General features: G+C 41.2%; 1 protein-coding gene across 5 annotated transcripts; it reads left to right on the forward strand.

Annotated features, from left to right (window-relative positions):
• The first annotated feature begins 1,226 nt into the window (after positions 1-1,226).
• LOC147223405 (uncharacterized) lies at positions 1,227-10,911 on the forward strand. 5 transcript variants are annotated; one of them, XM_086165526.1, is made up of 14 exons: positions 1,227-1,362; positions 3,581-3,791; positions 5,160-5,186; positions 5,217-5,323; positions 5,836-5,902; positions 5,986-6,141; positions 6,211-6,299; positions 6,413-6,511; positions 9,050-9,145; positions 9,232-9,335; positions 9,418-9,526; positions 9,609-9,744; positions 9,821-9,847; positions 10,282-10,911. In XM_086165526.1, the coding sequence occupies exons 1-14, from the start codon at positions 1,339-1,341 to the stop codon at positions 10,833-10,835; spliced, it is 1,806 nt and encodes a 601-aa protein (XP_086021652.1). In that variant the 5' UTR covers positions 1,227-1,338; the 3' UTR covers positions 10,836-10,911. The 5 variants fall into 5 exon arrangements, with proteins under 5 accessions (XP_086021652.1, XP_086021648.1, XP_086021653.1 ...); XM_086165522.1 differs by having other exon boundaries at positions 5,160-5,323; XM_086165525.1 differs by lacking the exon at positions 1,227-1,362 and adding an exon at positions 1,425-1,525 and having other exon boundaries at positions 5,160-5,323.
• Positions 10,912-11,435: the final 524 nt, after the last annotated feature.

Raw genomic sequence — 11,435 nt, forward strand, 5'->3', positions numbered from 1 at the left:
CACAGCCAGTGCCTGGAGAATGATGGCAGATGTTGCTTCACATTTCCTCCAGATCGCTAGCACCACCCTGGAGCTGACCTGGTGCTCAGGTCCCCATCTGCCAAGAAGGTCTTCATAATCAAACGTAAACTAATAAATCATAATTATTATTGCGATTATAAAAATAAATGCAATAATAACAATAAATGTAATAATAATAATCCTGATAATAATAAAAATTACAATAATAACAATAATAATAATGATAATCATAATAATGATAATCTTAATAAAAATTATAAACATAACAATGATAATAATAATTGTAATAATAATGACCATAATAATAGTAATAACTGTAATAATAACAATAATCGTAATAATAATGATAAACATAACAATAATAACAATAATAATAATAATTGCCATAATAATATTGATAATAATCGTAATAATTATAATAATTGTAATAATAATAATCGTTATAATTATAATTGTAGTAATAATAATCGTGATAATAATGATAAACGTAAAAATAATGATAGGTGTGATAATCAAAATATAACAATAATAATATTAATAAGCATAATAATAATAACAACAACAACAATAATGACAATAATAATAAACACACTAATAATGATAAACATTAAAAATGATACATGTAATAATATGAAATATAACAATAATAATAATAAGCATAATAATAATAGCAACAACAATAACGATGATAATAATAATAATGATAACAATAATGATAAGCATAGCACTAGTACCCGTAATAATAACAATTATAATAATAATAATGATAATAATAGTAATGGTAATAATAACGATGGTAATTGTAATAATGATAATGATAAGCATGAAAATACCACTACTACAAATAATAATAATAAACGTAATAATAATTACAATAATAATAATAATAATGATGATAATAAGCGCAACAGTTATTACCGTAATAATAATAATAACACCAATAATAATAATAACAATAATAATAAGGATGATAAGTGGAATAAAAATGATAAGCATAATAATGATTAAAAAATGGTAAGCATAATAATTTTGATAACAGTAAAATAATGATAATAATTATGATAGAAAGAAAACTCCAAAGAGAGAGAAACAACAAGTTTCGTCGCGATTAATGTTTTGATTTTGGAATGCAATTCTTAGGTAGGGAACATCCGTGACCATTCTGGAGAAACAGGAACCTCAACGGGAAGCCAAAATGTCAGGGCGTGTGTGTGTGCGTGTGTGTGTGTGTGTGTAGTCTTTGTTTAATTTTTTCTTCTGCTAAAACGAAACTGAAGTTGTGTGAGGGAGCGGATAAGAGCAGGAGGCGGAAGCTCGATGCGCATAGAGAGGAGCGACAAGGTAAGAGTGTGTGTCTCTACCTATGTGTGTGTGTATGTGTGCGTGTTTTTGCACGCACACTTTCACGTTTATCTTTCTTTCAGTTTCTGCTGCAAAGGGACGTCAATCTGACCGGAAGTGATATCCTTCAAATTGATATTTTCCTCCAGAATTAATCACTTCGGTAAACTGAGCCTTTCAGAGATTTTACTTCCTCCGGAAGTTGGTTTGACCCACAAAGTCCCGTGGAGACGCGCGTCCGTGGACGGAAAGTGGAGCGATTTTGAGAGGCTGAGCTGAAAACATACAGTTTGATAGAAAATCACACGCACACACACACGCACAGGGGTGTGTCGTAATGGTTCGGTTCAAAAACAACAGCGCCCAGCTCGTCCTGTTCGGGTGTGCCTGTGTTTTTTTTACCCACAACATTAATTCATTTGTGTGTGTGTGTGTGTGTGTGTGTGTGTGTGTGTGTGTGTGTGTGTGTGAGAGAGAGAGAGAGAGAGAGAGAGACTTGTTTTGTGTAGTAAAAACTATGTTAGATAGTGTTCAAGTGTTACGAATTATACTAACAATTATACTAATACTACTACTAACAATAATAATTGTGATAATAATAATTAAGGTACAATAATAATAATAATAATAATATAGCATTTATAAGCAAACTAATGTGTATGATAGCACAGAATCGTGTTGTCACAGCAGACCTACTCTGCATTGGGCTTCCCCCTTTTTTCCACCTTTTTATTTGGACATACTTCTAATTTAAAACGCTGATTTTTGCGTTTCTGCGCTTCTCGTGTTTTTTTTTTATATTTGACTGGTTTGGCCTTCGGCTGGGATCGATACGGTGGTTCAATTGGTAAACAACATAAAAAACAGCAGCGTCACAGAGTCCGCGTTGCAATGACACAAGTGGCCGCTAGGGGGCGACAAATCGCAGAGCTGGCTTTTGCAACTCCTGAGAAATGAATGAATCAGATCATTGATAGACATTTATTCAGTCATTGATATCAGCGGTTCATCACTTTTTTTGTACCAGGAACCAGTTTCATGCATCAAAATGTTTCCGCGGAGCGCTTAGAGGTGCAGGGGTTCAAAGTTTCCCAGCTCACAGTATCTAATAAGATAAGATAAGATAAACTCTATTGATCCCCATAGTGGAAATTCCTGTGTCAGAGCAGTGTAACTTTATAATGTCAAAAAAATAAAAAAGTAAAATAAATGTGAATAAAAATATAAATATAGAGACAGAAGACAAAAGATAGCAAGACATTCATGAATAAAAATACAGCAACGATGATACTTTTCTTTCAAAAAATTAGTCTTGTAGCGCAAGGTGTTTTGTCTGAATATTGCAAAGTAGTGTGGATTGTTTCCTAGCTTCATTAGCTTCATTAGCTAGCCATTCACCGTAAATAATGCATACCCCGCGCTGAGGTTGTACATCACTTGTTGTGATTAAACCATAACTTCGGTAGGATTCTTGATATCTTCTTTTAAATGTAACTTTCGTTTTCGCTGGCAGCCTGCGACGCTTCTGCGGTCACATAGTTTGCTCATTTCCTCCCGAAAAATCTCTCCAGTAACTTTTGTTTCTGGATCATTTTCTTTCGAGGACTAGCTTGTGGTAGCTGATGTGTGAAATGGCGCGACAGAGTTAAGTGTGGCAGCAAGGCGTGGGCGGAAATAGTCGCTTTTCAAATTAAGAACCTGAAGGTCTGATGAAAAACCTATAATCTGTACCAAGAAAGATTTTCTTTGTGAACCAGCACCAAATAATCCAAGGTACAGATCAGAGGTTGGCGACCCCTGATTAATATGGTGTTAAAAAACTTTTTTTTTTTTAAATCAAAATGAGTCCTGGTGAATCCAGGATCCACGGCTGAACTCGAGCCAGTTTAAAGAAAGAAAGAAAGAAAGACCTTTTTATTTTCCCCTTCAGTTTGTCCTAGAACACATCAGCTAAATTCGACCACTGCGTTTACATTCTGAGAAGTTATGGGTTCATTGTTTTGCTCAATAACATTTCGATTTTGCTAAGGGGAGCGCGCGACTCAAACTAGGACTATCCGGTTCTGAGGACGACAGCTCTACGAGTAAAACCACGAGAAAACAACGAGAAAAAACTGCCAAACAATAAATCTGCAGCCTGTATTGAGTCTTCTAAGGAGTTAGGAACGGTATTGGATTTGCAACAGAGCCGTAAAAGAAAGTTTTTCATATTTTCAAGATGTCAGAGTTGCAGATCTGCCACTGTGGTTGGAGTAAGATGACGACTTACCGAGGCCTGAGGATCCACCAGGGGAAGATGGGATGCACGCCTAGAATCCCTCGAAGGCCACAGCTGCTGCTCGATGAGCTTCTGCCATCCTTCAACCTCTTAAGGTCTCAAGCCCCATTGGAAGAGGCTTTCCGGGAGCGTTACATCCCTTCAGTGGGCGGTGAGTTGACCTCCGACCTCTGGCCTGCATGTGTGTGTGTGTGTGTGTGTGTGTGTGTGTGTGTGTGTGTGTGTGTGTGTGTGTGTGTGTGCATTTGCATGGAGGAAATCACTTCATTTGTGGTCCAGCGCAGAGTCTGGATGGAGAACTGAGAAATGTCATTTGCCCTTCGTAATGATAGTAATGAGAATGATAATTATTCTAATAACGCTAATAATAATAATAACAACAATAAAAATAGTAAATATGTTGACACACACATGCACAGACACACACCCATGCAACCCTTTGTAATGATAATAATACTTATTATAATGACGCTGATAATAGTAATAAAAATAGTAAATATGTTGACACACACATGCACACGCACAGACACACACCCATGCAACCCTTTGTAATGAGAATAATGATAATAATAATAATTATAACAAAGCTAATAATAATAATAAAAACAATAGAAATAGTAAATATGTTGACACACCCATGCACACGCACAGACACACACCCATGCAATCTTTTGTAATGATAATTATGATAATAATGAAAATAATAATGACACTAATAATAATAATAACAACAATAAAAATAGTAAACATGTTGACACACACGTGCACACGCACAGACACACACCCATGCAACCCTTTGTAATGATAATAATGATAATAATAATAATAATAATAACACTTATAATAATAATAACAACAATAAAAATAGTAAACATGTTGACACACACGTGCACACGCACAGACACACACCCATGCAACCCTTTGTAATGATAATTTTGATAATAATAATAATAATAATAACAACAATAAAAATAGTAAACATGTTGACACACACGTGCACACGCACAGACACACACCCATGCAACCCTTTGTAATGATAATTTTGATAATAATAATAATAATAATAACACTTATAATAATAATAACAACAATAAAAATAGTAAACATGTTGACACACACATGCACACGCACAGACACACACCCATGCAACCCTTTGTAATGATAATTATGATAATAATAATAATAATAATAATAATAACACTTATAATAATAATAACAACAATAAAAATAGTAAACATGTTGACACACACGTGCACACGCACAGACACACACCCATGCAACCCTTTGTAATGATAATTATGATAATAATAATAATAATAATAATAATAACACTTATAATAATAATAACAACAATAAAAATAGTAAACATGTTGACACACACGTGCACAGGCACAGACACACACCCATGCAACCGCAACAAAGGGGAAAATGAACCACATCCTGGTTAGGCTGGGCGTTCACATGTGAAAACAGCATAAAGGAAAAACACGTTTCATCCGCTGCTCTTTGTTTCAAACAGATCAGATGCACTACCCTGCTCAGTTAGTTTTGACAGGCGCTCGCACTCCCCGAACTATTTTGGGATGCCTTCCGGACTCCGGAAGTAACCAGACGATAGTAAATCCGTCGCTGGAAGAGCCTGGCACTCTGGACTCTGGCCAAATCAGTCCCGTGATTCCAGAGGTATGTCGATGTCTTAGAACCCTGTCCATTATTTCATTGCGCAACGCATCCGTCACTCCGTTCATTTAAGCAGCCTCAAAAGTTTAGGTGTGAGAAGTGGCCTGACGTAGGAAGCCCGTCACCCTGACCGACTGTAGTTACACCGTCTGCCACCAGGGGGCGCTGTCGCCTCACTATTTGGCAAAAGTCAGAGTCTCGACTTCTGCAGTCCTGGGACGGATCGTTTTTACCACAATTGTCAGTGTTTTTGCAACCAGATATTGTCGTGATGAACAAGCGAGCGGTTTTATTTTGAAAATCTTCTGCATTTATTGTCGTAGTCTTACTTCCTGCCGCAAAATTGACCTGCTCCTAGTCGTGCACACATGTACTGTTGCAGGGGAGGCGATGTTTCACACATGTACATTATTTTTGGTTGATGGAAATAAATATATTTGTATTTATTTCTTGAATCACTAGAGAAACAGGCTGTCTTGTCTTTTGTTTTAATCTGACTGTGTGTCTCTTGACAGAGTGCATCAAACCCCCGGAACAGCATGAACACTCAAGCGGCGGGAGTCGCCCCGTTACTCAGAAGACGTAGGCGCCATTTTTACTCGGTTCAATATGTCTGTATGATTTGTCGGTGGCGTGAAAAGCAGCATCTACATTTGTCTCTGCAGTGATTCAGTTAGAGCATTGCCTTCGTGAAAATCCCACCACCGCAGAAGAGAGGACCACCAGTTTCCCCTCCAGTCCGCAGATATGGCGGATTTCTGAAACCTTCGATCAAGAGTTGCCGATACCCGTGGCAGAGGAAGCCCCGAGCATCGCCCCCTGTAGGTGCCGCCCGATGGCAAAAACCTGATCGGGAGCCGCCACCGACTCTCCGTTTTCTCCCTCCGTAGGTTTTGAGACTCCTTCTCGTACCCTTCAGAGCGGCGCCACTTTGGAAAACGTCCGCAGGGCACTTGAGTTCCCCGCCGAGGAACAGCAGGTAAAGCCGATTCTCGATTTTGGGGAAGTTGACCCTCCGTTTGCTCGCTTGTTGAGTTTTAGGAGTTTTAGCTTCATCTGATGTCACCATTCTCTGGACTTCTCCTCCTCTAGGTGGAGGTGGTCGCCTCGGAGAGCCCGAGAACCAATGGGAAAGCAGCGGCGGAGAAGAAAAAGAAGGTGGTGGAAAAAAGGGAGGCGAAACAACTGAAGGTAGGACGGCGACCCGAGCAGATCAGAAATAAGCAATAACTTTCAGTAATCTATATTTTTCTAACTCTCCTTTAACTGATAAGTGACATCTAGGATTCAAAATGGCTCCGGTACATTTTTAGCAACAGTTAGGCTAGTGATTCAGTTAGTGCTATGGCTACTACGACAATTTTCGTTTCTAATATGACTTCCTGTAGCACTCTATTTTTATTTTTTTGTTAATTTCACAGTGGGATTGTGAGAAACGTCTTCTCTTTTTTTTAGATGCAGAGAAAAAGACAATAAAGCTGACTTTAACTTGACTTTTTACTAATGAAATAATACAGTGCTACTTAAACACCATACAGTACCTGCAGTAGGCGGACAGGACGGGTTTCGGAAGCGTTCGGGGAAACAACGCTAGCTAGCATTAGCGGACATCCCAACCTGCAAAATCTAATTTCAGTGAGATGATTCACACACACACACACACACACACACACACAAACAACAGAGGGTCACCATAATGTGCTAATTTCTTTGAAATAGAACAAATACAACAAGAGCGATGAGTATTTTTAGACATTTTGAGCATGTCCTTTCTATCTTTCATTCTTCAAATCTGCAGCGAACACCCGCCACCTGTCTAAATCTGTTTATTTTCCTGCTATTTTTGCAGGGTCTTATTGTATTGAAATGCTAATTGCTATGCAATTGAGCAATTTCCGTGACACTTCAGGCTCATAGCACTCAGTGTTAATAAATTTGTTGATTGTAGAGGTCGCAAACAGTACGCCGCGCCAGGCTGTCATTGTTTTCCACTGGTATGAGACAAGGTAATGCTTTCACGTAATCTGAGGTGAAGCAGAGTTTATATTTTGCTTTTTTTTGGAGCACTCAGCCTCTGCAGTGACTGAACTGATAACGTTGGTTATGACTCAAAATGACTCAAAGCTAGCCCGCACTGAAAGCTTATTGGTTTATTTTGCTGAGTACCGTATTTTGCGGACCATAAGGCGCACTGGATTATAAGGCGCACTGCATTATAAGGCGCATGATAAAACATAGGATATATAAAGCGAAACAAAACAGTCAGTTTAGTCCAACTTTATTCACGTATTTCACTCGTTCACTAACCCACCGTTCAATTTTGTCCTCTCACTGGGTTCCCTGGGAAATTCTTGAATTCTTGACTCTTGAGTTTGAATTCCGCTTCGAATTCTTGTTGAAATCTTCTTCGGCAACCTTTAACACCCAAAGAGCCATTTGGACCCAGTTTCCAGGGAAAAGAAAGTTAAAGTTAAAGTTACTTTTTGACGTCTAAAATAAAGATACCACTGTATATAATGCTTTTTCCTATTTTTCCCACCTGTGGTTGAAAGTCTTGTCAAATTGACGGCGTCTTGGCAGGTATACCGGCTCCCGCGACTGTGACGAATATTTTGAGCGTCGAAAAACAATAATATAATTTTATTTTAATATTTCAAGATCACAGCAATCTTCCAATTTAGAACTAAATTAAAAAAACGGGAAGTAACACAAATAAAATACACTTCAATTAAATACTTTAATTTATTTTCCCAAGCCACAGACCCTGGTCTTGGTCAAACTCTGGCTGCAATTATATTCGGCCTGCAAAGCCATAACAAATAACTATTAGGGATAGTCGAGATAGTCTACAGTACATGTATCGCTAATTCTACAAATTCCAGAATTTTCTGCTGGTGTTTTGGCACGAAAATCACAACAGAACCCATAAACGCCCTCTCCTCTGTTGACAGTAGTCATAGCAACCTTATGCTAATACTAGCACCCTGCTACTTCGGCAGAAAACAGGATTTTGCATGTGTGCGATATTAAGTTATATATTGTATAGTATTCAGCTATGCTTGGTTCATATTTAGTTTTTAAGCAAAACTTGTTTGGGTCCATTTGAAAATGTTCATTGTCATATCTGGAGGAAGATAATCAATAAATATCAATGTTAGCCCGCGACTTTGTCCCAGTTTTGAATTTTGACCCACTGTGTATTTGAGTTTGACACCCCTGGTCCGGGTTATGGTGGCTTGTTGTGTAAATGGAAGAGTTGAGCTGCAGAAGCGAGTTCTGAGGCGGTTAGACCTCCCGTCAACACTGTTCTCTGATTGGCTTATCATCGCCAGCGACACCTGAGGTCAATAAGCACAACAAGAATGCATACTTAAGGTGCTCGGATGTTTTTTAGAAAATTGAAGGATTTCAAGTGCGCCTTACAGTGCGTCAAATACAGTAAAACCAATCAGGATGCTCTTTTTCTTTCTTCAGTTCACGCTGTCTCTGTTCTGAAATCGATGCACGATGCAAGCATTAATGTCTCACGTGCACACCTTTGCTCGCTCGGTCTAGATTTCGGGATATTTTATCCAATTCGCGGGCATCAGGAAGCCGCTATCTATACATGGGAGACTCCTGGGAGACTTGGGATGTCTGCGTTAGCCGCCGCTCCGCTAATGCTTGCTCGCTAATGCTCGCTAGCTAATGCTCGCTAGCTAACGCCGCCGCTCTCCTCCGGCGTTCCAGCTGAAGTGCGCCAGAGACAGAGCCGTCCTGCAGCAGGGGATCCACATGAGAGAGCAGAGGATGGCCGAGGTCCTGCTGTCCATCGAGGCCTTCATGGTGAGCGACGGGTCGTACCATTAGCGAGGGTGCAAACAAATGGAATCAGCAAAAAAAAATTCAAACCCATCTTCACATTTTTCCAGGGCAAGTTGGACGACGAGTGCAATGAGATCGACGCCATCTTCTCCGAGTTGATGGAGGTGGTGGAGGACGCCAGGCAGAAGGCGCTTCAGCCGCTGAAGTTGAGGTAAGTGACGCGACGCGGCCTAGCGTAGCACAGCGCGACAAGCATTCAGTGCTAACATTAGTCTGTTTTTGAAAAAAAAAAGGAAACAGAAGGTGGAAAAAGACGGGCAGGAAGTGATCCAGAAGATAGAGGAAGAGATTGAGGAGCTCCAGAAGAAGCTGGACAAGCTGGCCTTGAACCCAGACTCTCAGGTGTGAACCACAAAGAGCTTTTTCATGTTGTTTCACACAAACCGCAGCCGAGAACTTTTAAGGTGGTTTCCGCTCTGCTTAGACTTCCGCTCCCACGACCCTGGACCACGAGGGCTTCGTAGATGTCGACACGTCGTTGGCCTTCGGCACGTTGAGGGCCACGATCGTCGCCATGATGGAGGAGATCCAGGAGAGCCTGGACAAGCTCTCCTCCTTCGGTGGGTGGAGCCTCCGTTCCATCATCCATCGCTGTTTCCATCAAACGCCTCAAATTCATTTTGTACGTTTCCACAGAGCTGGGCAGGATTCAGGCATTCCAAGGTTTGTGTCTTCTCACCTCATATGTGTGTGTGTGTGTGTGTGTGTGTGTGTTTGTGTGTGTGTGTGTGTGTAGAAAGAGCAGTTATTATCACCATCCATCCATCCATCCACCCATCACCATCCATCCTTCCATCCATCCATCCATCCATCCATCCATCCATCCCTCCATCCATCCCTCCATCCATCCATCCATCATCCATCCATCCATCCATCCATCTACCTGGCTACCAATGCATCCATCGACACATCTACTATATGTATCCATCCATCTATCATCCATTAGTACACCATCTACCTACCTAACACTCAACTGTATATCCATCCATCGGACCTACCTGCCTAACTGACTACCTGTCTACCATCCATCCATCCATCCATCCATCCATCCATCCATCCATCCATCCATCCATCCACTCATCCTCTCCCTCTTGCAGTGGATGTGAAGCTGGACCCTTCCACGGCTCACCGCTGCCTGGTTCTCTCTGATGACGGGAAGGAGGTTGACAGCTCGCAGGCGTATCAGGTCTCCGACTCCCCGGCGAGGTTCGACCTGCACGCCAGCGTCCTCGGCGTCAACCGGCTGACCTCCGGGAGGTTCTACTGGGAGGTGGAGGTCAAGGACAGGAAGGGCTGGGACTTAGGCGTGGCTCTCCGCGGCGCCAACCGCCGAGGGAGGCTCTCGCTGAACCCCAGCGGCGGTTTTTGGGCCATCGTTCACTACGAGGGTGAAAAATACGCTGCGCTAACGGATCCCCCCGTTAGCCTCGCCCTGAGGGCCCGGCCTCAGAAAGTGGGGGTGTTTGTGGATTACAAGCAGGGTGTCGTGTCCTTCTACGACACGATGGCCGATCGCCACATCTACTCTTTCACCCGCTGCTCCTTCGGGGGTGAGATCAAGCCATACTTCAGCCCCCACCTGAGGAGGGACGAGAACAACGCCCAACCTTTGGTCATCTCTGCGGTGAGGGCACCAGAGAGAAGCTCGTAGAAGGTGGTTACGTCAGTAAGCGCTTGTGTGTTTGTGTCTCTTGCAAATGGAATAAAATAATTATTTTCTGGTAGCACAATTGTTGCAATTCCATTATTTATTCACGCATCATACTGAGTCACAACCATTCACTCGCTCGTTCACATGCCATAGTCACATTTCTAATAGAGACATACAGCTATGCACTCCATCATACACATGCCATATAAGGTCATACAACCATTCACCCCCTCATTTACATTCCATATAAGGTCATACAACCATTCACCCACTCATTCACATGCCATATAAGGTCGCAACTCCATTTAGGCATTCAACAGAGACATACAACTCTGCACTCCCTTATTCACATGCCATATAAGGTCATACAACTCTGCACCCCCTCATTCACATGCCATATAAGGTCATACAACCATTCACCCACTCATTCACATGCCATATAAGGTCGCAAATCCATTCAGGCCTCCAATAGAGACATACAACTCTGCACTCCCTTATTCACATGCCATATAAGGTCATACAACTCTGCACCCCCTCATTCACATGCCAAATAAGGTCATACAACCATTCACACATCTAATGGAGACAAACAATGATGGA

This window comes from Fistularia commersonii, chromosome 19 (genome assembly GCF_037954325.1).
Source record: "Fistularia commersonii isolate RoL2024-O1a breed Wild chromosome 19, RoL_Fcom_v1.0, whole genome shotgun sequence".
NCBI lineage: Eukaryota > Metazoa > Chordata > Actinopteri > Syngnathiformes > Fistulariidae > Fistularia > Fistularia commersonii.

What these genes read in the sequence shown, in the direction of transcription:
- LOC147223405 (XM_086165522.1), top strand. Translation starts at nt 1,339, where the DNA reads ATGCGCATAGAGAGGAGCGACAAG. An exon ending in TGTCCATCGAGGCCTTCATG is followed by an intron (nt 9,146 to 9,231) that starts GTGAGCGACGGG and finishes ACATTTTTCCAG; the next exon opens with GGCAAGTTGGACGACGAGTG. An exon ending in GGACAAGCTCTCCTCCTTCG is followed by an intron (nt 9,745 to 9,820) that starts GTGGGTGGAGCC and finishes ACGTTTCCACAG; the next exon opens with AGCTGGGCAGGATTCAGGCA.